Below are 24,544 nucleotides of genomic sequence, written 5' to 3'. Positions count from 1 at the left end.
CCATAAAATGGTGAAAGCGAAAAAACTAATATTTTAACTAATCTCCAGCTTTTGATTAGCTGTACAGATCGACATGTGAAATGACTTAAAAGCGCGCATCCAGAACGTCTTCAGATTAAAAATAATTGTTTAGTATATTGTTTATTAAGGAACGGAGATATCTCGCATCGTATCGATCGAATTCGTTTTTTTTAAACATTACAATGTTGTTTGTCTTTCGACATTGGGTTGATTTTCAAAAATTGGATATGTTTAATTGATAATAAGCTATTTCCGTATTCCAGTCCGTCTGTTGGTCTGTTGTTTGAGATGCACAGGTCCTATATTCAGCAAACAGGATATATTCCAAAAGAAGATCGAAACTAGAAATAAAGAAAGTCTAACAACTGTCAATCTTACATTCATCAATTTATATAGTTTCAAAAATTTGTTTTAATTTATATTTCTATTTCATATAAATTCAGCATTTAAATTAAATTCCCCACAGGTTTTGTTTAACACAATTAGTCAATAGGTGGAGCTTACAAAAATTAATGCCGTTTGGAAAATGAACAGCTGGCAACGCTGTGGCGTTATATGGGATTTATGATAGCAGCTACGCGGGTCTGTAAAGTATCGCAGATGAGGAAATCCAGAATTAAGCATCAATCGATAGTTTTGCAGTGTCCGATACACTCAAATCTCTTCCATCCCTGGTTCAGTCTGTCATTCATTCGCACCGCACGCAGACGGGGACGCGCGAGTAGGCGTTGTAGTTGTAGCGTTTTAATGCAGATATAGCCACCAAAACACAGTATATACAGAGAAAAGTCGAACAAACGAGCAGTGCGCTTCGTACACCTATACATAAATACACACACATACATATATTTTAGGTGTAATTTTGTCTAATTTATGCGTGTGATCGAGCTGTGCATTCTAAAAAATGATTTGTTGCAAACAAAATTGGCAGTGAAACAACACAATTTACATAATATTAGCAGAAATCAAAACAAACACGCACATACACACACACAAATATAGTGAGTGCAAAATTCAATTTACGTAAAAAAAAAGCTGAAACAAAAACAACAAAACAATATGCAAGTGAAAATGCAAATGGAAACTAATTGACAAACACAGAGCGCAGGCAGCAAACAAAAGTGAAAATAGTATATTGAGCTGACGCTGTTGTCGGTCTCAGCCAATCCCTCGCTCCCCTACCTGTCCCAACAAGCGTTGTAGTTGCTGGTTAATTGAATTTTGCGATCGAATTTTGTGCAAAATGTCGTCGACAGCGACTGAAGATAGCGAGCTGGACCCGCAAATTCAGGTAAGACGAAGTCCAATGGTCTCTCAAGTGCACGTGTTGTGCATATATTTAATAGTACCTCCGCCCCACTCCCCACCATCGACGGGTGTCCGTGTCGGGCCGTGCCAACCGCCTATAACGCTGGCGTCGCAGTCCAAAGCTGCAGTCGCTGCTGGCAGTGCCTTGGCACGTTCGTTGTTGTTGTTGTTGCTAAAATTAGTTGCTTAGCGTTATTATGAAGTTGTTGTTTTTCCCTCCCAATCTCTCTTCACCCTCCTTCTTTCACTGTCGTGCGTGTTTAATTAGTTTGTTTTTTTTTTTGTTGTTGTAAGGGGAACATTGCAGTTTCATGGGAAACACCGCTGGCGTTTTACCATATTCGCATTTTCCCATCCCCCACCCCATTTGCTTGCAATTGTAAATTTGTTACGCTTTGTTGCGCGCTGTTTATATGCTACAAAATAATTCAGTTTTCAATTAAACAAAGTGTGCACTTCCTTTCCTCTGTCCACTTTGGCTTAAAAGGAAGTGCAACAGCGATTCATTACAACTGCGCATAAATATCAGACACACAGCAAAACAGACACTTGACACAGCTGCGTATGGGTCCAATTCCATTGTCCTTGCGCTTCTGACGTACTATTCACGCACACAGGCGCACAACTACAGCCTCAATGGCCGTGTCCTTGTCAACTGTTTCGTTTCGCTTTGTCTTCCAAGTAATTGGGTTTTCTGCCTGCGCAATTTCAAAACGTTACTTAAATATTTCGGCAATGCGAAAAATATTTATAGGAGAGGTGTGCGCGATTCGTTCGTGATTGTGTGAGTTGTACTACAAAGGGACCAGCATTCGGCATTTCTGAAGAATTTTCGTTGAATAGATTCGTTTATTATCGTTTAAATTTTTGTTGGAGAACAGAATATAGACTCAAGTTTAAAATAGAATTTAAAGTTCTTCTACTTTAAATTTTTAAGAATAATTTATAAATAAATTTGACTTTTTTCTGCCACCAAACGTTATAAAATTTTTAACATAGTCTTGTATTAATTTAGCGAAATAAAGAGCTACAAATAAATTATTTGATTGTATTATTAAACATTATAAACATGTTGCATTTCCCCAGGTTTTTAACATTATTAGAAATAACACAATATGAACGAAACATTAATTATTTGCATAGCGTTTTTCTTATTCTGAAACAGAACTGAAATCAATAGTTCAATTCTTTTAGTCCATACCGCAATATTAAAGCAAGCTTGTGTTTCAAGCTTTCCTTTTAATCAATAGGAGTTTATGACCTGTTCTATAAACATACTACTATACCATAACCACTAGAATGCAAGATATTCTGAATGCTCGTGCATATTTTACCACAAGCACATCTCTGCTATATGTTATGGGTGTGGATATAGCACATACATACAAATATATTTATTCGACGCAGTTGAACTCAGTGCTAAGTGCAGCTTAGATTTACGTCAGCCGTCTCTTTCGCTCTCACATCACACACCCATGCCGAGAGGTATGCATAAAATTAATCAATGGAAATACCAAAGCGCACACGCAAAACAAACAATTAAGCAAGCGGGCAAATTTGTTTCTTCTATGTATTTTGTAGCTGTAGGGAAAAGAAACAAAGCAAAGTACACTGAGTGCGCACTTTGAATAAATTCGTTAATTAATCAAGATTTATTTTGTACATTAGTTGCTCTACAACTCGTTGAACGCAATTTGGTTAGCTTCTAGAAGAGAATGCAACTTTCACTATGCGATGATAGATCTAAATAGTATTTATTTGTTCAGAGAAGAAGCAAAGCAAAGTGGTTCGATCGTTGTAGTTTGGTTAATTTATTAAAGAAAATGTAACTGCAATTATGTGATGTTATAACTAGAAAGTTGTATTACATTTCCAAACATATTTTAAATTAAGCCTTCTTCTGACAAAATAAAAATGTCAATATAAATACACTACTTGCACACGATGTCGAATAGAAGGCCCCACACGCTCTTCTTATCCTTTACTCAACCGACAAGCACTGTAATAAAAATCAAATAAATTATAGCTGATCCTTTTCAAAATAATAGGCAGAAAATCATGCATACATAGCTAATTATGGCAGTATTCTCCTTACTATATATTTTGAGTTGATATTCTGCCACCAGACCCTCTCAAAGCCCTTCTATACTTGTAGTATGCGTGAAGAAGCAACAAACTCGATGTATGTATGTATATTTTTAGATATTTTTAGCCAACTGGGAGACCAAGAAATACTCAAAAACACCATCAGCATTTATTAATTGATGTTACCCAGCACATGTGACTTTATTGAAAAGCCTATAAATAAAATTCGGTGTGGGAAAATGTTCGATAAAGACACACAACACACAAGTGCTACAAAAATTTCAATTTCTGAACAAAGCACGCCGAATAAAGCCCAAAAATTGTTCGTCTATTGAGGTCTTGCTAATAACGTAACATGTGTAGGAAGGAAGCCGCAAAATAAAGGCCGAAAACAGCCAAGAAAACATTCGCAAAATATTTATATACACATGTCTCTACATATATACTACAAAACCATGTGTATTGTACATGCACATATGTATAGGCAAATAAACCGGTTAAGCAGTTGTGTATATATGTGTACATGTCAAAAAAATAAAAACACAAACTGGCTTATAATTCAACAATCAAATGCGCATCAAATGCTTCACATGTATTTTGTGTAGACCCCTCAACTTCCTCTCCCGCCAATTGACGTACCCAGTTATTAATTAAAATATATAGAGGACTCAGGCCTGTGTTTATGTATACTATGTGACAAGACCAAGATATCAAGTCCCTTTAATCATAATCAGTAAGATGAAACGCTGTAGCTACAGCCATATACGCCTCTCTGCCCACTTTTATGAATTTCGCAAATGATTATTGCAAATGTAGCTCTCAAATACAATCAACATTGATGGTTCATTGGTTTTTATATGCACACCCATATGCTAACTTTTTGCCAGTATATTACGATACATTTTTAAATTCTACTTTGTACCTGGGCAGGTAAAAACATATTACAGTTTGTCTATCTTTGCATTCACCAGCACGTCTGAGTTGCAAATTGTACCCCAGCTGAAGCTGCTTTATAGGTGTTTATAGTATTGCATTTTTGTATAATATTTGATGATTATTTATTTTATTTATTTTTAAAAAATACCTTCTATATTATATAAAATCTACATACGAGCAGTAATATTTGACGATAGCAACCTCAAATCTTCCGTATTTAGTTTGAAAATCGACTTTTGGTATTTTGGCCAATTTTCGTTACTTTGTGCGACTGTTTGTCCGTCTGAACTCCGGCATTTGGAAATGTATTGGACCTAGCGACTCTAAACTTTATTCGTTTGTCCATCCAACATTTTCAAATACGAAGTTTATAGATTTACCTAATTTTGTAGTATTTGTCTACAAATTTGATACTTGCAACAAGATTCATTTATGCGTTAATTTCTTTGTTAGATTTCACAGTAACTTGAAGACATCCAATAAAAGCATTACCAAGAATGTCAAGTTGTGCACATATTCTTTAGTTATTCTATTCAGGGTATTTAATAGTTGGGTAATCACTTAAGGTTTTTGTGACATTGCCGCCACTATCTACGCGTAGTGTTTATCAATTAAATTTGTGCAAATTCAGGCGCGTGCAGCTCTATTCTCTCTCTCTCTCTCTCTCTCTCTCTCTGTCTCTGTGTCTCTTTCTATCGGGCCGACGTCCACCCATTGTGCTATCAATGTAGTCATTGATAAAACTTTAGACTCAAGTGCTTGTGTGGGTGGCAGTGGAAGTGGAGGAGATACTCAGACTATCTCTGCTCGTTGGACAATGACGTCTGAGCAGTACTTGGAAATGCGCCACGAAATAAACGACGTCTGTCACTGTTTAAATAAAACAAGTGTTTTCGCTTTGGTGCCGCTTCAGTTTATTTTCGTGTATATACATACGACTATTTGTTTAATTTTATTTTATTTATAAACAAAGGCAGCCCACACGTATAAAGTCGAATCATTTGTGGGGAGGACAGTAAAACTTTCTTCGTCAATCCGACAATTGCTTACTTGGGAAATTTTTTTTTTTTTTTGGCAATTTGTTACCTGTGGTGTTTCGATAAGATTGGAACAATTGTATAATTTTGATGGCTTTAATCAACCTCCGCTACTAATTTGGCAATGGAATTTTGCTTCACTGACCCACTATATCTGAATAGCATTCGAATAAAATGTCTACGATGACCATAAAGAAAACTTTCCATTTAAAATTATGCACACCCCTCTTATGCTAATGACTAATAAAATGAGCCATATTTGTAGGCAAGGTGGGAAGCTAAGCGTCAAATTGAAGAGCACGACAAAATTAAATGATTCACAAGCGTATCGTGACCAACATACAACTACATACACAAACTAATTTCTTTGTTATCACAGTGACGGAATGTGCCAAAAATGCGTCATAAGAATTCTCGAACAATTGTGCTAAGGTGTCGCTAATCTAATATTGGAAACTTCATTGAAACTACTATAATTGTATAAAATGGAAAATTTAATTAAGTTATACAAATTGTGTAATGCAGTTAAGCATTTTAGTTTAATCTGCCTGTTTTGTTAGGCACAGACTGACAGACCTTATTGCAGTCAATAATTTATGGAGGCCATAACTTGTCAGCTAAATTCAAATCAACGCTAGAACGTACGCAAAACAACATACTTAGAAAATGATAAAAAAAAGAAACATTTTCCAAAAATAAAATCGAAAAAAGTATCACTTGGCAGCGGTGGGATTCGAACCCACGCCTCCGAGGAGACTGGTGCCTTAAACCAGCGCCTTAGACCGCTCGGCCACGCTACCACATGGCGAGCGAGCGCCTAATAAGAAAGTATTTCAAGTGCGGCATGGTTCTGAGCAATTAAATGCTGGGTATAAGGTATATATAGTATCTGACGATCAGCTGCTGACTTTTTGCTATTTCGAGCTGCATTTTATTTTAAGCAAACAAACTCACACTTAGAGCTGACAATGCCATCAAAAATGGGTTAAAAAGACTATAATTTAATTTAACAATCTTTTTGAAGGCACACTCTAGTCACGCTTGGATTTGACAGACCCGTAGAATTGTCATTCTCTCTGCTATTATCAGTCACGGCTGCCTTTGTTCGGCGATGTGACGCAGTTGCTGAAAGTCTAGAGATTTTTTTTTGTTTCCATTTGTTGACTTTTTGTAAGCATGCTGGCTTTGTCGCCGCCGGGACTGTCTGTCGCAGCCATCAATGATGCATAATTGAGGAGGAAAATTGTTGTATTGTACTTGTATTGATTCGGCGGCAGTTAAGGCACATCGTTCGCATTTGTTGTTTGTGTAAGCTATTGGTTCGATTTGCCTAATGAATTCACTTGAATTTGTTTGTATACTGCTTCAGGAAATGCCCAACATTTTATCAATGCAAATGGGTTTTGTATTTGCCAATATCGGCGAATACAAGTAGTTGCTGCAAAAGTTTGAAATCGTAGCAGTGTGTGCTTGCCTCCGAATGGCACTTTTTATTTGCAATTTCCGCTTTTGCAATTCCCTCGTAAAATATAGTATGTAGCTGTTTTCTAGATTTATGAACAGCTAAAATCTTTCTGCTCTTATCTCTAATATTTCACGGGCTTTTATACCATACGTTCTAATATACAATCTTATCAGTCAAGCGTTCCTTAACCTGTTGCAAAAATGTCGGTCGCTCAAATATCAAATATTTACGTTTTTCTTTAAAAGTACACGAAATTTGCGTTTGTTTGACACACATTCTTACATAGAGATACCAATTGATAACATCTGTTTTGATAAACAATTGTTAGGGGTTTAAGTTTTATTTTTGGTTCTAATACATTCATAAATGTAAATACATCTTGTATGTATTATTTATGCGACTTGGAATGCATTCCTTCGATTCTTTTCATTATGTATGTACATATTTTAGTTTCTAATATACAATCTAATATAATTATCGAATTTCAGAATTCAAACTCAGACTTATTGATCATTTGTAATCTAATTTTCCTAAAATAATGCTTCAATGCTTTTTTATGCCCTCTTATATTTATTTGTTTAACGCTCTTACATAAGATTAATGCCGTTGCTGCTGCGCCTTGTTGACATAACTCTTAAACACTGCTGTGGGTCTCAAGTTGAGCCAATTAAAATTTTTGCGGTCAATTGCATTTTTGTCAGCCTGTGTTGGTTTAGTTGGCTTGGCGTCGCTCACGCATCACGGTTTTAGTTTTGTTATTATTTTATTTTTTATGTAACACGCTGCTTTGAACCTTACACTCGTCGAACAACTTTCTCAGCAGAGGCAGCAACAGCAACAACAATGGAAACACTTGTGCTAGATTAGTTTTAGCAACAACGCTCATTTAAGTTAGCTCAAGTAACTTTCTCATGCCACCTACCATTTACCTGTCCTCAAATTTGTTGTCACAGTTTCGCCATTCGTGACGCAAGTCTCTAAAAGTTGAATGTCCTTTTTGCCTTGAGTGAGTGTACATTGTTACGCAAATTGTCAAACTAATCTATGGGTAAGGTTTCCATTACGTCTCCCGTTTCCTTATGCAAATGTTTACGCAACGAAGGAATGGTGGGATATGCCCGTGGTTGTGTGCCCTCCCCATGTAGGTCATCGTAGGCTACGCCAAAGTGTCACGCCACCAAGTGCTTATACTTATGCTGGAAGCTTCCCTACGCTAGGGAAGGGCAACAAGGTTCGACGCCAATGTGGAACATGCGGAATCAATGTTAGTTTGGATGAGAGAATCGAAACTATTTAAATAGGACGAGTTCTATTTTCATTTAATAATACGAACATTAATTATAGTGTTGCAAAATGTCCTTTGGAATATGCCAGTAATCGAATGTAATCACAGTGACTATGGTACCTCTTCTTCAAACAGTCATACAGTCATACAAATTTGTTGAATTACACAAACATTTTACAATTCAATTGACTTGTCTGCCACGCCTACTTCGCACAAAACAAGTAAATGATAATAATGATAATAAAATTGAAAACTTTACAATATATTGTACTAAAATCCAAATTGAATTCTATTCTAAAATATAGTGTTCTTCGAATTTGAATGGTTGTAAAAACAATTTGCATGTCTGACCTTAGCTTTAGTTATGTGCGCGGCAGCAGTAGTCGAATATGAAGCCGTTAATACATGTTTAATAGGTATTACCCGGCTAAATAATGCTTGCCATATTAAATTTCTTATTGTTTACTCTCACTCTTACCCACTTATGTACATGCATGCCCTTCCCTTCACACAAACGTCATCATTAACTTGATTGTCTCTACTCGTCTGTGCCTCCCCAAACAAGTATACGTCATGTTGTCCAGCCAACTGGCGCGCCTTCTTTCAGTTGATGTGTAACCTTTGGCATTTGATTCTCCCTTCGCATCTTTGACAACACACCTTTAACTTCTTGAATGCAAAACAAAAGCAAAAGCGGATCGCGTGTTATGCCAGCATTTCGCAGTTTCTTGCCCCATCCAAGTGATTTTGACCCCATTTAGAAGCTTCAACATTTAACAATTGGCTTGTACTCGTGCTTGTATTTGTCGTGTGAGCTATTTAATCAATATTGTGATGAAATTCAGTGAGCTGCTATGGCATTTAACATTATTTGATTTACTTGCACTCTCTGTTTCTTTGTGCAAAAGCTTAAAAGCTTGAAGATGGTGTTTCATATAGTTTTGTTATTTGTAACTAATAGAGGGTAGTTGTAAAGAGCTTCTATGCATACGAGTGTATCGATACATATTTTATCACACTGATTATTTTTGTACGGAATTATAATTATGTTTAGACATGCAGCTAGGAAGACAATCGGTTGGTTTGAGAGACTATGTTGCTCCTAGAGCTGAGAGGAAATTTAAATGTATCTGGCTATACAATAAACGGATTGGTTGATTGGTTGACGCATTCGGCTAGAAAGTGCATTCGTTTGCAGGCAAATATTTGTGCTCTCCAAACACAGCTGGCTGGCAAATAATTGAAATTTAAATATTAACAATTCCGTTTTATACAATTGCATTGCATTGTTGTACATTTTTAATGACTGCTCGCTAGTCATGCCTTGAGAAATGCGTCATAAAGCGCTTTTTGCACACAAAGAGGAACGAACTTCAGAAAAGTTGTTAAATGAAGAACTTATAGATCGCACATTTTGCAATTAGTCTCCTCCTAACATAACTTTTCAATGAATATACGTCAGCACAACAAATGCCACTTTGCAATTCAATTCATCCTTTGTGGCAAGTTTTGTTTATAATTGCTGCAGTTTTTGCGCGTGTTTGCAGCAAAGTGAAAAACCAAAAGGGAAAACTTTTAATTAATCACATTGGCGAGGCGCATTGGCCTTTGAGTGGTTACATCGTTGACTGCCTACTTGTAGCCTCTGTGCCACAAACTGATTCCTGGAAAGTTCAAAGCCATGTTGTTTGTTGCAGGGCACTTAAGTAACAAAAACAACTGAAACATGACAAACAAACTGGTTTCAGGGGCCAGCCAAAGGCAACAATGGATGGTGGAAACCGGTCCCTGGTTCGCACTTGGCTCTGAATCTGAATCTGACTCTGGCTCTGTTGTCTGTTGAAATCAATCAACTGAGTCTGTATTGTTGTCCGCCCTGCGTTAACGACCAGCCCAGATGCTAATGTTTATACTCGTATATATGTATATACATATGTGTATATGATAGCAATGTAGAGAAATGTCCAATTTTAAGGCGGATATCTGGGACAAGCATAAAAGCTGCAATAAAAACGCACGAAAAACAGACCAAAAGTTATAATTAAAACCTGTTTTGTTGCTCTCTTCTGTTTAAGTGGTCGCCACACACGCCATGTGTGTGTGTGTACGAGTGTGTATGTAAATGTATGCAGGCGGCAACCACCGAAACCTAAAACTGTAACCGCTTCGAGTTCAGCGATCCATGACAATGGACAGCCATCCACATCCACATGCACATGCATAGGAAGTTCGTTAACATTTGTGAAGCAACGTACTTGCTATTTAACAGCGCACTGTTATGGTTCTGTTAAGCTTAAGTGTGAGTGCTGGCTGCGATGTTAGTGTCCCTCACAGTGGCGGTGCTCGTTGAGCGACTGTCCGCTTGGCGCGCTGGGTTTTGATGCGGTGCTGTGGTTCGTATACCACCAGTAACTACGCATCAATATATAGTACAGAAGGGAAGTGTAGAGTTTTTAGGGTAGTAGGAGGTGTATAGAGTAGTAGTGATTTTACCGGACTGTTAAAAATGTTAGAGTATAGTTAGTAGTTAGTAAAAAAAAGTGTGTTTTTCTCTCTCGTCCCTTCTATTATTTCGATGTTTGTTTGTTTCTGCATGCACGATGAGGCCCCCTAGGTGGATTGACTTTGAATTCGCTGTTCAAAAAGCAAATTCATGTTTCACATTTGGGGCTAGAGCAAGTTGATTCTGTAACTCCACGGAGATGACGCGACTGATGTGTCCTATATCCATCTAGCGTTTACGCTTCACTAACCATGAATTAACATAACAAAATTAGTCTATTCCAATTTTTTCATTAATTTCAAGCATTTGTATTGTAACTTGCTTTATGCAGAATCTAGGAGTTAAAAGTTAAGTTAATATTTAAAATGATTTTGATAATAGTTCAATATTCTTTGCAGTATTATAGTTGTTTGTAGCAATTTCAAAGTTCCCTAATCAGTAATAAATCCGTTTTATATATTGATAAAAAACTAATGGAACACTTTTGAAACAACACTTTTTTAAGATTGTTAATTTTTGTACCTCCTCCATACTGAAGAACTTTAGTTTAAAAACTCATTAGAATTCATTCCGCTGGCTTCGTTTTTGTCCTCTAACATTTTTATTTGTTCAACCGTTTGTGTATGTACAATATGCGACTTAAAACTACTTAATATGCTCGACTAAAATTTAGGAATTTAGGAAAAATGCATTGACACAAATACAATAAAAAGAATATCGGATAAGTCGTTTACAAAATTACGCGTAAATTAAACTTTGACTGGGGCAGAAAGCTAATTTCTTGCATGAGTGTGTGTGTGTGTGTCTGTGTGTGTTTGCGGGACCCCTCTCATGGCTTTTGCTTGCGTCTTCGTTTGACATTGTTATTATTAGTATCATTATTTTTTATTTGGGCAGTCGGCGAGGCTTTTGCTAAGTACAACAAATACAAACAAGCACATGGCTTAAACAAACTCGTAACCAATGCCAAATTGAAAGCCATTAAGCACCTTATCGGTCAGTTGGCGACGCACGGGGACACAATAGTTGAGTTCAATGCGTGCCCGTTCGGCCAGCTTCAGTGCCAGACCCATGCCGAAAGCGCTGCGCATATTATCTAAAAAAAAAACAAACATATAGTTATTGTTATAATGGATCTATTTGGATCTAAGCTCACCCGTCGTCCAGGAATTGCTGTTGCCCACATTGTAGAAGAAATGCATGCGGAAATTGTTGGCCAGTCCCTTGAAGACGCCGGCAAATGGAAGCGGTGCCCACAAATGTGCACCGGTGCACCAAAAAGTTTGCGCACCAATTGCCGTGCCATCAATAACTGGACCAGCACCGCCGTATTTAAAGCCACGCAACGTCAATGGACCACCGCAATAGAACAGATTGTTGATGGGCAGAGTAGTAGTTTGTTTGGTCTCACGCACCACGCCCACACGGCCACAGAACTGTGCCACAAAGCCGGCGAAAAGTGGAACATTCACTTCCGCATGCGCCGTGCTACTCGTGTAAGCAACATTGCCACCTAAGCCGCAGTACTCGTTGATTGACTTCAGCAGAAGGCCGCGTGTTGGGAAAACTGTGCCATCGCGATTATCGTACACCACAGAGTAGCGCACCAGCGAAGCCAACTTGGGACCACAGTGGTCGCGTATGGCGAAGGGTACTGATTTGTTCAGCAAACCCAGATCTCTGATCGAGTTCTCGTACTGCAGCGAGTGCGTCAGCTGTTCAGGGAGGAAAAATCGAAGCAAACTAGAGAATTGAAGATAACAGTTAGGGTAGAAACTTCAAAATAAATCCTCTACATTCCTTTCTATAAATAAACACATGGGTACTTTAATTTCATTTTTGGCATCAATGTGTTTTTTCCTATTGGTTTAGGTTCGAGCATAGAGGAAATATTTTGAAGACTTGACTCAGATGATGATTTACAAAATATTTATGTTCGGTGCTAGAACACATACTTACATCTACACCCAGCTGTGTGTGTGCCGAGAAATCTATCAGATAACCCATGTTGATAGTCTGAAAAGAGCTGATATCGAAACGATCTGTGTTTCTAAAAATGCTGAAGGATAGTCTGTGAAGCGAGAATGGGATTCGTTAGGATTGTGCTGCATCGATGTAAATATTTGTTTACTCACTCGGGTCGATTCTCGCGGAAACGTGTGTGAAAGAAAGGCTTCCAGAACTTGAGCTGCAGATCATTGGCACGAGTACTGCTGTAGCTGCCCTGGAGAGAGATACTCTCGCCACGTCCCAAAATGTTCGGTATGGTCAGTTCTGTGCGTAGCGAGCCCTCGTTCTGACCCACTTCCGTACCAGCAGAACCAATCACGCGTGACAGTTCCTTGCCCTTGAGCGTGACTTCATAGCCTTGTGGCGATGCATCAGGGCCACGACTTATGTCTATGTGGACGCTCACATCCTTGAAAATGCCCAACTCATGCAGATAGGATTTGGCAGACATGGCCTCCAGCATTAGTTGCTGAAAGTTATTGGCCTTGAAGAGTCCCTCGGCGGCACGCATCACATAATCATTGTGGGTGCGCAGCAAACCACTGACGTTCACGCGATCGACGCGCGCTCCAATCTTGGTGAGATCGTATTTGCTGCCTGGTTCCTTGCCTGCGGCACCGCCGCGTGTTTGCTGAGACATATTGTGTGTATGTCCGCGGATTGGTTAGGTGGGTTTAATAAGAACTGCAGGAACAGAGAAACAAATGAATACAAATAATACAATAATTTGAATTTAAGAGACCCTTTTATGAATTAAGGGCGTCCTCTAACTACACTTATATCCGTACTAATTTGTTGTATTTCTTGCAGATCGAACTGGAGAATCTCAATAGCGCTACGGATGAGATAAATAAGCTGGAAATTGAATTGGAGGTGAGTTCTTGAAACGTTTTTTGAAACAATTTTCTAATCCTTTTTATTATTCAGGAGGCCAACTCTACTTTTCGCATTCTGCTAAATGAGTCAACGCGCCGACTTAAACTGTCCTCCAAAAAACTGGGCAATTGCATAGAGAAGGCCCGTCCCTACTATGAGGCGATGGAGAAGGCTCGCGAGGCTCAAATTCAGTGCCAGCAGGCAGCCGTCAAATTTCAACGGGCCAATGGTAAGTATAATTAATTATTTTTTGGGCATATATGTATATTGTAAGGCATATTCTTTCAGAAATACATACAGCAGCCAAGGAAACGGTGGCTCTGGCCGAGCAACGTTTTATGTCAAACTCACACGAATGGCAGTTCGACAATGCTTGGCAGGAGATGCTCAATCATGCCACCCAAAAGGTCATGGATGCAGAGAAACAAAAGGCCGATTGCCATGCGGAGCATCAACGACGCACGCGTGTCTTTCACAGCGCAGAGCAAAAAGTTCAACAGCTGGAGGATCGCTTCCGGCGCAGTATAAACAAATCACGCCCCTACTTCGAAGAGAAACAAGTGTGCCAGGATCAGTTGCAGACGCAAAAGAACCGCATCCAGGAGCTGCAGCAGCAGGTGGCAACTGCCAAGACCACATATTCTACAGCCCTACGTAATCTAGAGCGCATCAGCGAGGATATACACAGGCAGCGCGGTGATTATCCGGGTCTGAGCGGCTCGCCGCCACCTCCTGGACTCCGCGAACCGGGCGTGGGTGCCGAACTGAATACACCTACATCCACAACATTACCCTCGCTGCCAGATTTTCAGCTGGAGCTGGAAAAATGCGACTATCCTTCGATTGCTGGCAGTCAAATGTCCCTTGGTGGCGACCGCGCCGCACAGCATCCGACATCAACGGAAACGGAGGACGAAGAGGATGCCTGCGACTACGATGAGACGGGCGATTTGCGCGGTTTGGTGGATGAACACGATCTGGAGGCGCTACGCCAGAAAGTCAAAATACTCGCAGTACGACCGATCGAAGGTGGCGAGCAACACAGCGATGTGTGGGAGCATGAGCTGAAGGCCACCGTCGACAAGCTGGATCATCTAATGATGCTAAAGGAAGCCGCCAAACAACAACAAACGGAGCGCCCCAAGCCTGTCCAGATGGTGCGGCCAGATTCATTAGGTGCCGAAGCTCAACAAAGGCACAACGACGATGATGGCGACGTTGTTGTGCTTGTGGCCAAGGGACCACTCATCAAGGTGACCGCTGCAGTAAACAGTTTGCCCGCCACTCCTCAGCATCAAGCCACTCCCATTAAGAAGCTGCAACAACAGCTGGCACCCCTCCCCTCGGTCAATGTTTCTATGCGTGAATTGCCTCTTCTGGCTCGTCTCTCCAATGAGCTTCTAGATCGGAGCAGTGCGGCCTTAGGCGGCATGCGGAAGCAGCTGCGTCGCCGCTCTCTTGAATGAGAAAGTCCCTCTACTACATACCCATACCTTTCCCCTCACACTTCCTAACACAACGCACCTCGGCGAATATCAAATTAAAGTTTGTTTATATTAAATGAATATTGTAAAGTGCAAGTTTTTGATGCCGCATTTAAAAGTACACAGTAATTATAATATACATATATATATTTTCGTAACAAAAAACCTACCAAGCGATGTTAGTTGATATTTGTATAGCTATAGAAAACCCTGCATGGAGTAGAGTATTTGTTTCTTAATGTACAACTAATTATTTGTGATTGCAAAAGCAAAAATCGTATTTTTGTGTCTGCAGTAAAAAAAATTGAAGGTGTAATCAGTACTAAGCAGCTTTAAGTTTATATATTTAGGCAAAAATAACTACAAGAACTCACTAATTTAAAAAGGGCACACATGCACCAAAATAGTTTAGTTTAAAATAAACACAGACGGCAATTAGCGAATAAGTCAAATTCTCAATTAAATCGAACTACACTACATTAAAGGAAAATAGTAGAGACAACAAGTATTTCAGCCTAGTTAAATATATGAAAAAGAATTTCAAATAAAATTTACATTTCATTTAAAACACATCAACGGTGTGACTTCATTTTCCAGTACAAGGGCAACAAGGGAGGCAACATAAATTATTGGTGGTTTCGGCCAATTCGGTCTTGCGCCCAAAACTGTTGCATTACGAAAGACTTTTGCGCTAAGGGGTGCTGTGACAGCATACATATATGTACATAGTTTGGGGCCTTTGAAGACAAGAACATTGCAAACTATAAATCGCCTAATGATGTCATTGCGCTTGCAATTTTGACACATTTCTAAAGCAATACAACTTAAATATTGTTGCCAAAATTATGTAAGCGTGCCTTACCTTTGAATGCGATTCCTTTAAATGCGGCACCTCACGCAACGCCGAAAATATAGGTACTACCAAAACCCGGCTACTAAAAATATATATATAATTTATCTAGCAGAATGCCGAAATGCAAATGCATGTGTGTGTTGTTAAACTAATTCACTTATTGTTACACGCGCACGCACGTCCAAAACTAGAATCAACATTTGCTGCTGCTTCTTCTTCATCGCTGGCCTTGCCAGACATAGTGGCTGCCGGACCATCAGTGTGTACCTATTAAGTTCGGATGGAGTGTTGTTAGCAAGGTAGCAAAATTAACATATGGAAAATATGCCAAGACAGCTATTCAGTTGTCACTTTATTTATTACCTAATTTACTAAATAAATAAATGGCAATTCAAGATGGATTGTATTACAACTATTGAAAAGGTAGGGAATGAATTGTGATGTAAAAACCCCAAACTCATCTCATCTGACCCGTAAAAAGTAACGCTGGCGATTCTTGGAAAACGTAAACAAAAACATATGACTTAAAAGAGGAGAAATTCGGAATATAACCCTTTGTTAACCTAATTCTAATTTCTGGATGTTGCTTTTCACTTTCGTGCACTTGATGCCTTTTGATTTCAATTTTTCGAGTGCCTGTTGAATTTTGCTATGTTTCTCAATTATCGGACGTACTGCGGGCTTGTCTTTGCTGGTGTTGCGTCTTTTAACTTCGACGCCGCACGCTCGCAGCTTATTGAGTATTTGTTGTGTATCTTTACTGGTGTTGGAAGGGGCCAGAGTAGCAGATTGATTAGCTCCTACACTTTTGATTGTGGTTGCTTCTGAATGACTGCAGACTTCTTCCGTTTGCAGACGCCTCAAGTCGGCCACAACGTTAGGCACAATGTAGACAGTTTCTTTCGCTTTAGTGACATTTTCGGATGGACCTGAATTGTCGCAGGATTTCCGCTGTTGCTGGCTTATAAGTATGTTTGTACGTTTCTGTCCACTTGTACGCTCTCTACTCATATGCTGTGCCTTGTTAGCTTCTTGACGCACTGACCTCGTTCGGGCCAGATTTTCTTTGGCATGGACAGGCCCTGTCTTTGATTTGGCGATGGGCAGGACTGGCAAAGTAGATGCCGTGGGTATATCTTGATCAGTATACCAACGTGGATCGTCCAGTTCCGCCGTCCAATCAAAGTCTGTGCTGTGATCGTCGGCGCTTTTCACCGCGTCAATGTCGTAAATTAAAAGCTATAAGGATATATCGTATCAAATTATATATGATTCATTATCAATATTATACGCACCTCCTGAGTGCCATTCAACTGCTTTCGCTCGCACATGGACTCGTCGTAGACCAGTTGCTCAGTTGGCGTCACTATATGCCCAATGCCCGCGCATTTCTTCACGTGCTGTTGAAACACATTCATGTTCAAAAATTGTCTGTGACAACTGCGGCACAACAGGCTCATGCTTCCTTGCTCATCGTAAAGCACATCGGCAAGCCGCACGTAGCGACTACATTTCAATTTCCTTGGCTCGCTCATATGTATGTATGTTGTGCTGTAAAACAAGCTACAATTGATTACTTGGACAGCAACAACTACAATAACGGATATTATTTACTTGTCCTGTGCATCAGCACACCATCCAAAATAAACTCCTGTGTTTAATATTTGTAGATTTTTAAATAACTTTATCCTGTTGAGTCAAACAACAATGTCATCTAACCAGATGCACAAGGATAACAACAGAGACATCTGTTGAACAGTCTGGCAGCCTCCATGCTGAGCGTTTTCCAGCACTAACATTTTAGTGTCTGTTAGAATTACATTCATATTAACTGTTGGCCGTTAAGCTTGCGAAAAAAACAAAAAACGGAAGTTAGGCTAAGAATATTAATAATGAATTACATTAATTATACTGGATTAATAACGGAAGAGAACTTTATACCGAGGACAGTTAGGGCCGTCAAAAGCTCCAATATTTTAAATACATACTCTAGCTCACATCGGGTCGAGTGGTGAATCGATTTAAAAAGGATGACTTTTTGTATATTGGGATATATAAATAAAACTTTTGTAATTTTCATAATCTAACAATGTTTAAAATAGGAGAACTATATCATATAGGAATAATTGGTAAAACAAAGTTAAATTTAGTTCAATGGTTGTAGCGGGAAAAAGAGTAGGTACAGGGTATACTACAATCAATCTTGACAAAGATACAATTCCGATGATAAAGTACAGGCATACAAACTTTACATGAATTCGAATCGCAAAGAAGGTAGAATCGATCAAAAAATGCTGTTCTATTACAATTTCATTTATTGTTTTGTTTTCTTCAATTTCTATATAAAATTTCTACACAGAGTACAAGTATTTTAAAGTCATGGCATTTCACTTATGCTTTTTAACTCATTAAAAAATGAACAAAGTACTGTATTATATAAATTTTTGGATCAAAATAAAGTGCATCTCTATATATATAAAACAGTTTGTGCTGACTGACAGACTGATTGACAGACTGATTGGCAAACGGTAAGAGCTACGAAGCTGAAATTTGGACACAAGTTTCCTGTTAATGGTTTAGGTGACTTTAACAAACACTTGGATTATTTACTTTAAGAAAGAATACAAGATCAACTGCGTAATGTTATTTGAAATTTTCATTAAAGCGTAGAAGAAAGAAATATTTATAATAGTGTAGTTCATACAAACATACACACATATTTTGGGCATATTCATACGTATAGTACTGTATGTACTTATGTATGCATGTGTGTATGCTACTTTATATGGTTGGCCAAATGTTAGAGCTTTTAATTATACTACATAAATATACATACATATTTATGTAAATAGTACGTGTATGGTCACAGTATGTATATATGTATGTATATGTAATTTGGAGAATGTCGGAAGAGAAATAGCATATAGTAAACAACCTTATAATTGTAAGCAAAATACTGAGTCCATCAAAGGCGGGCAAGACCTGCTAGTTTCCAGTAAATTAATTATTATAGTGGATTAAAAGTACGCCTAATATAAATGGAGAATTATATGTTGTGTTTAATATTTTCACGCTCTTTCTATCGTCATTGATTAACGTCCTGCAATTGAAATTAAATCGTTCGCAAATGATTCGTTTTCGGTGCATTACAAAAAAAGGCGCACTCGGCAATTCCGGCGCCATTTATTTGCAATTTTTTTCCATCATCGAGCACTTGTCATACAAGGCTTGACTTTTGCTGAAAAAAGAAGTGCCTGCCCTTTAATGTTCTTGCATGTTCGTGTCGAGTGCAATGTGCTCTGGACTGCGTGTGTTTGTTTGCGTGTATCTGTATGTGTGTGTGTGTGTGTATATGTGTGAAATGTCGCGCACCTTTTTTTTGGCAGTCGATTAAGAGTGAAATGTGTTGTACATGTGCCGGTAATAGGGACCTGCCGGCGGAGACCTGACCTCGCAATTGTTTGTTGTTTTAAGTACTTGACAAGAAAACTGGTAAACAGATATTAAAGCGGGGCCAGTGAACAGCTAAGAAAATGCAAGGATAAACATTACGAGCCTCCGATGGCAAGGATGGCCAGCAACACTTTTGCAAACGTTGCAATTGGATTTTGTAGCATGAAGTTGTTGGCAACGTCGTGCATGCAATTAAGCCGGGAACACGACAACGCCACTGCTGCCACTACATGCTGACCATGCAAATTACGTACACACACAAACACTCGCACACACACGCACACAAACACTCACGCATCTTTGTCACCAATTGGGCCGTGCGTTTGAGTGATGCAGCGAGACAGGCAACAGCCAGGCTAGGCCAGGACAGGCCAGGATATGCATGCCAGTGGAGCTCAGCTCTGGTCCATGTTGTTCAGACATTCCCAAAGTTAAGTTAAATGGACTTGCGGTGCACTCAAGCAGGCACACACTCTCATACACACACACACACACTCACACACACAAACAGACAGCGCACTCGTCCTCTTTATGTTGCACTTCCTGTGTGAGCATTGGCCCTCGGTTGAAACTGGTCTTATATCTGCACCGTGAGAAGTTATTTCTTTATAAATAAGCTGTATGATCTTGTTTTCCATATTTTTCCATATTTTCTGTTTCTATGAATGACATCTTTATTGCATAACATTGCTATATAGATAATAAATGCTGATGTTGTTTGAAATAATATGAATCATACTTTCGTCGAATTTGCCAAAGAGACTATTTGGAATTTATTCGTGTGACACTTTATTTGATTTCGTTTCTAACCGCTATAGTTTTTGTAATTTATTATAATTATTGAAATCTGTCAGTCAGTACCCATACATGCAATCGACAAAAGATGGAAAATGTATATATATTTAATGGAAATTAAAAAGTTGACAAATAACAAGCCGACAAGTAATCAGTTCTTATATGACACAAGAAAGGAAAGTAAACCAGAGACAGACTTAGCTACATCTAGTAACGAATTATACAATGAAAACTGCATAATTTCTTTGTACTTAAGCTGTAAGAACATTGATGTTCATCGTGAAAAACGATTTGTTTTACTTGAATGATGTGATCAGGAAAAAAAATTTCTGAAATTGTACTGGGTCCTATTCCTGGGACTGGTTTGGTTGCCCAAGTATTGCCTTCGCACACTTGCTTGGGATCCCTAGCAGATGCACAAAAAGGCGGACGAAATCAAAAAAAGAAATCGAACAAAATATCATCATAAGTTAAAAAAAAAACAAGAGAGAACGCTACAGTCGAGCAAGCCCGACAGTAAAATAAAAAATTTTAAAAAATTAAATTATTAAAAAAATGAATGAATTAATTAATTAAATTAAATTAAATTAGAAGACATGTTTCTGATCAGTTTTAACAGCATACATTTACATCACGTGCCTATTCGTGTTTATATGCGTGTATGTATGCAGCACAAAGTTGAACCAAAGCAGCAACAACAACATCTGCGGGCAGCGCTGCCGGCAGAGCTGCAGGCGAATACAGTCAGTAAAGCTGGACTCCAATGAATGGAAGATATTACAACAAATTCTAGGAGTCCAATAGTACTTGCAAAGTCCCTTTAAATTCTCGAAGTCTAATTGCAGCTTGTTCCGTAGCTTTTCATATTTTTCTTTCTGTGTGGCTATGACAAGGTATCCACTAGGTGTCCACTAGTAGATTAAATTAAACGTACCAACTGCACCCGTACCGAAATAGCAACAACAACAACACCATTAAGCGTGTTTACACCATGTCCGACCAGTTGATATGCCAACTACGAATACACATTCATATGGACGTAAAAACACATACGTGTCCATGCACGAGCAGCTCCTGGACAATGAACATGTGGCATGCCTCACACACGCACACACACAGGCAGGCAGACAGGCGAGCAGCGCGTTGTCTTTGTGGCCGTATTCGCCAGTGTCGCCAGCTATTGCCATTTCTATTGTGTTCTTCAGCTTTTTGTTTATTCTCTAGAGAGTGCCACTTCTTGGTGCACCATTTCCTAAAAGCGGAGCAGCAGGAAAAAATGTTGCATACTTTCAGGTGCAGGTGCGGTCATAATACAAAAGGTGTTGCATTATTGTTCTGTACAAGTATGTAGGAACTGACTTTGTATTAGCCTTATCGGCATGTTGAATTCAGATGACAGCTCAATGTTTCGGAGGATGGCGTGCTAGATGAACTCCATGGATGGACATTTTCAAATTTGAGCTAAATACGCTGTGCTAATCTTACAATAATTCTTCATGCATTAAAGGCGTTGCGTTGCAGTTCTGGATGCGATTTACTATATACTATCTGCCATGCTATGTGACAGGTCGTGTTTTTTGTGGGCTTCGTGAAAAAACGTGTAGTACTGAAAAATTCAGCGACAGTCCATAATTTTTCTTACTCCCAGCCTAACTATTGCTTTCGCTGTCGTCAGCACTACCGATACCGAAACCGAGTATTTCGGTTAACAAATATTTAGTTCTGAAAAGCACGATTGCAATTCCGAATTTTACCGTCAATTCATGTGGCGGCAGTCCAGAAGGGTTTAGTGAATTTAAATGTCTTCAATATTAATCACGGTCTCGATCGATTTATAATTTTTTATTTTTATGGGGTCTTTTGAAAAATATTGCCTGAATATTTAAAGTGACTATGTTTTGAGGATGATTATGAACTAACAGGTAATTGGTAATTTTTTTATACCTATGGTTACATTATTGGCGTTTTAGTAAGGATTCCATGCTTTTTTGGAGTGAAAGAACCCTTTATATCGGTCCAGTAGATTCGGAGCCTTTTCAATTCAAACAAACAAACAAACAATCAAATCTTTCTCTTTATAATATTAGTATAGATTATCTCATGATAGGAATATACATAACTACAGCTTTCCTCTGATCACCTACCTACTAGTAGCCACATATGATTCTGCTCCTGATATCAAAGTACTGGATCTCAACATTGGCATTTCGTGCAGGTTCGTGCAGGGAGCATCCCGCACTGGTCCCGCTAGCCAAGCGCATTGATCTATTTCTCCAGACACTAATGCTCATTAAAAAGTGGCAGCTTGATGTTAGATTCTTCCAATGTTAGATTGCACGGCTCCAATCTCTCCGCCAATTCGTCTGCAAGGACTTCAGCCTTCTGTTGGCTAGAATAGCACCAGCCACCTGCTGGACCCTTAATTTGAGCCTTTGGGAGATCCAATCAGAGTTCATATTTGCTTTCAACGGAAAGTATGTTTACGGCAATCCTATTAACAATAGGAAAGTCCAGTGCAGAGAAGGTAAGCCGTGTATTGTACGAGTAAAATGTTGGCTCACCTACCCCATATCCAATATTACCCCACTATGGGCGTTTTGCATTAAAATCACCGCCTTCAGTGAATCTATCGCTTTTGGTAATAAACAATTAATCAAAATCGGCCTGGCAGATGCTGTCAGAATACAAAAGATGTTGTACTGTAATTCTTTATGCACATTGTCCGAACTGACTTCGTTTTAGCCTGATCGGCATGTTGCATTCACAGCTCAATCTGTTGTAGATGACCTCCATGGGCGGACATTTTCAAAATTTGAAATGTAAAAGCGGATCTCATTCAGCAGCTAAATACTCTGGGCTAAGCATCTTACAATAACTCTTTATGCACTGCTTGTTGCATTGTTTCCTAAAGGCGGAGCAGCAGGAAAATGTTTTTGCATACCTATTTAGTTTTATTTTCTCCTTTTATTGCGTTGAATAGTTTTAAATGTGTTTAATATTTACGTACAAATGCATAATGTGATTGAAAGTGGGCCTTTTTTTGTAGACGCATTTTCATTTGAATATCGAATGTGAATTAGTGTATTGTTTCAGCTTAAATAAATGCTTTCGGCTAGACAATCGTTGCATCTTTTCAATGCGAATGTTGTGTAACATAATGAAGCTGGCTAAAAACATATTTAAATTATAGATGGACGGCTCATTAAGGAAGTGAATTGAATGTTTTCCTAAAACTAAATGATATTCTAATGGTTGTTATGAGCAGATTAAGCATAAAACTTGACCCTAACACAATAAGTAGCTTCAAAAGCGATAGTCGATGGGATGTTGGATATAATTGAAGTAATCGCATTAACGTTTGAGAGGCATAAACAGCGCTCGGTATAATGCTTAAACCTAACCAACTACCCAGGAATTCAATTCGTGTTAGCTTGCGCATTTAGCCAAGGGTATTACTGTTTTATATGAAGTTCATTTATTGACCGACGGTAAACAAACGTGAAGCGAAATTGCTATTAATGTTGCTTTAGTCGCTATTGACACACATATACTCGGTAAATGCAGGTGTGTGTGTGTGAGAAGGGTAAAAAGGACAAAAGCAATTGCAACTGCTCCAGGTCGCTCGTTCGCTTCCTGACTGCCGTTGGTTGCAGTTTGGCTGAAGAAAGGCACAGCCATTGCAGGAGATCGTCAATTTCCTGCTTGCCTTGAGGCAACTTGATTGCAAAGCACAAAAATCAATAGGAAATGCAGTTAAATATTTTCAGAGCTGAAATAATTGCCTGGCATTTTATATATAGATATATATACGAGTAATCATTCACACACACACACACGCACGCAGATTGATGCGCACAAGTTTAGAAACTCTGGTAACAATTAGTTTAGTACACCATGCAAGTCAAAATTCAATATGAGTTTTGAGTAAGCCTGAAGATCTTGAGTGCCACCATTGTTGGTAAAAATTATTTAATTAAAAGCTGTGCGTCAGAAGAATTTCAACTGTAAAAGGAAACGAACTGCCACGATGGCAGAGCGCAAACTTATAGCTTGTGTAAAGTTTTATGCAGGCAGGTGAAAAAGTTTGGCTGGCAACGCAATGGCGTTGAATTTAAGTTGTTAAACAATTTTCCCTCCCACCTACACTCGCACACACCCCCGTATATATAAGTATATATATGTATCCTTGCATGTATATACGAGTGTGTGCGTGCATTTTCGACAACTTTTCGCAGTGCTGTTAAAAATCTTTTAAATAGAAAAATAGAAAAAAACAGAAGTACAACTATGACTATGACTATAGCTAGTTTATGCGTTCACCTGTCCCTCTATATCTCTCCAGCCCGGGTGCCCGCCTGCCTGTCTGCCCGTCCGCCTGTCCGCTTGTCCGCCTGTCTGTCTGACTGGCAACTTTGCCAGACAATTTTTCTGCT

The 24,544-nt window shown here is 38.9% G+C and overlaps 3 protein-coding genes and 1 non-coding gene across 8 annotated transcripts in view; 1 reads left to right on the top strand and 3 right to left on the bottom strand.

Annotated features, from left to right (window-relative positions):
• The first annotated feature begins 714 nt into the window (after positions 1 to 714).
• LOC115634028 (SH3 domain-binding protein 5 homolog) lies at positions 715 to 15,179 on the top strand. Its single transcript, XM_030531564.1, has 4 exons — positions 715 to 1,312; positions 13,461 to 13,523; positions 13,578 to 13,755; positions 13,815 to 15,179. Exons 1-4 carry the CDS (start codon positions 1,265 to 1,267, stop codon positions 14,990 to 14,992), a joined length of 1,467 nt encoding a protein of 488 aa, XP_030387424.1. The 5' UTR covers positions 715 to 1,264; the 3' UTR covers positions 14,993 to 15,179.
• On the bottom strand, positions 6,106 to 6,187 carry Trnal-aag. Its single transcript has one exon. It is a non-coding gene; the product is annotated as a tRNA-Leu (tRNA).
• LOC115634029 (SAM50-like protein CG7639) lies at positions 11,218 to 16,011 on the bottom strand. Its single transcript, XM_030531565.1, has 5 exons — positions 15,873 to 16,011; positions 12,776 to 13,334; positions 12,600 to 12,711; positions 11,797 to 12,355; positions 11,218 to 11,736 (listed from the first exon to the last, which is right to left on the bottom strand). Exons 2-5 carry the CDS (start codon positions 13,288 to 13,290, stop codon positions 11,585 to 11,587), a joined length of 1,338 nt encoding a protein of 445 aa, XP_030387425.1. The 5' UTR covers positions 13,291 to 13,334; positions 15,873 to 16,011; the 3' UTR covers positions 11,218 to 11,584.
• LOC115634030 overlaps positions 15,879 to 24,544 on the bottom strand; it is a 147,125-nt gene continuing 138,459 nt past the window's right edge. For 2 of the 5 annotated variants that reach the window (XM_030531566.1, XM_030531568.1), the window contains exons 2-4: positions 17,478 to 17,709; positions 17,159 to 17,414; positions 16,187 to 17,102 (exon numbers count right to left, since the gene is read on the bottom strand). In XM_030531566.1, the coding sequence (XP_030387426.1) occupies positions 16,422 to 17,102; positions 17,159 to 17,398 (921 nt within the window). In that variant the 5' untranslated portion in view covers positions 17,399 to 17,414; positions 17,478 to 17,709 and the 3' untranslated portion in view covers positions 16,187 to 16,421. Of the gene's footprint in view, positions 16,131 to 16,186; positions 17,103 to 17,158; positions 17,427 to 17,477; positions 17,710 to 24,544 lie in introns of those variants that run through there. The other 3 variants (XM_030531571.1, XM_030531570.1, XM_030531569.1) reach the window with 3 other exon arrangements.

The sequence above is a fragment of the Scaptodrosophila lebanonensis genome, unplaced genomic scaffold (genome assembly GCF_003285725.1).
Source record: "Scaptodrosophila lebanonensis strain 11010-0011.00,11010-0021.00 unplaced genomic scaffold, SlebRS2 tig00000001-arrow-pilon, whole genome shotgun sequence".
Taxonomy (NCBI): Eukaryota; Metazoa; Arthropoda; class Insecta; order Diptera; family Drosophilidae; genus Scaptodrosophila; species Scaptodrosophila lebanonensis.
The sequence above is the reverse complement of the archived record's forward strand: the minus strand, read 5'-3'. Positions and strand labels throughout refer to the sequence as shown.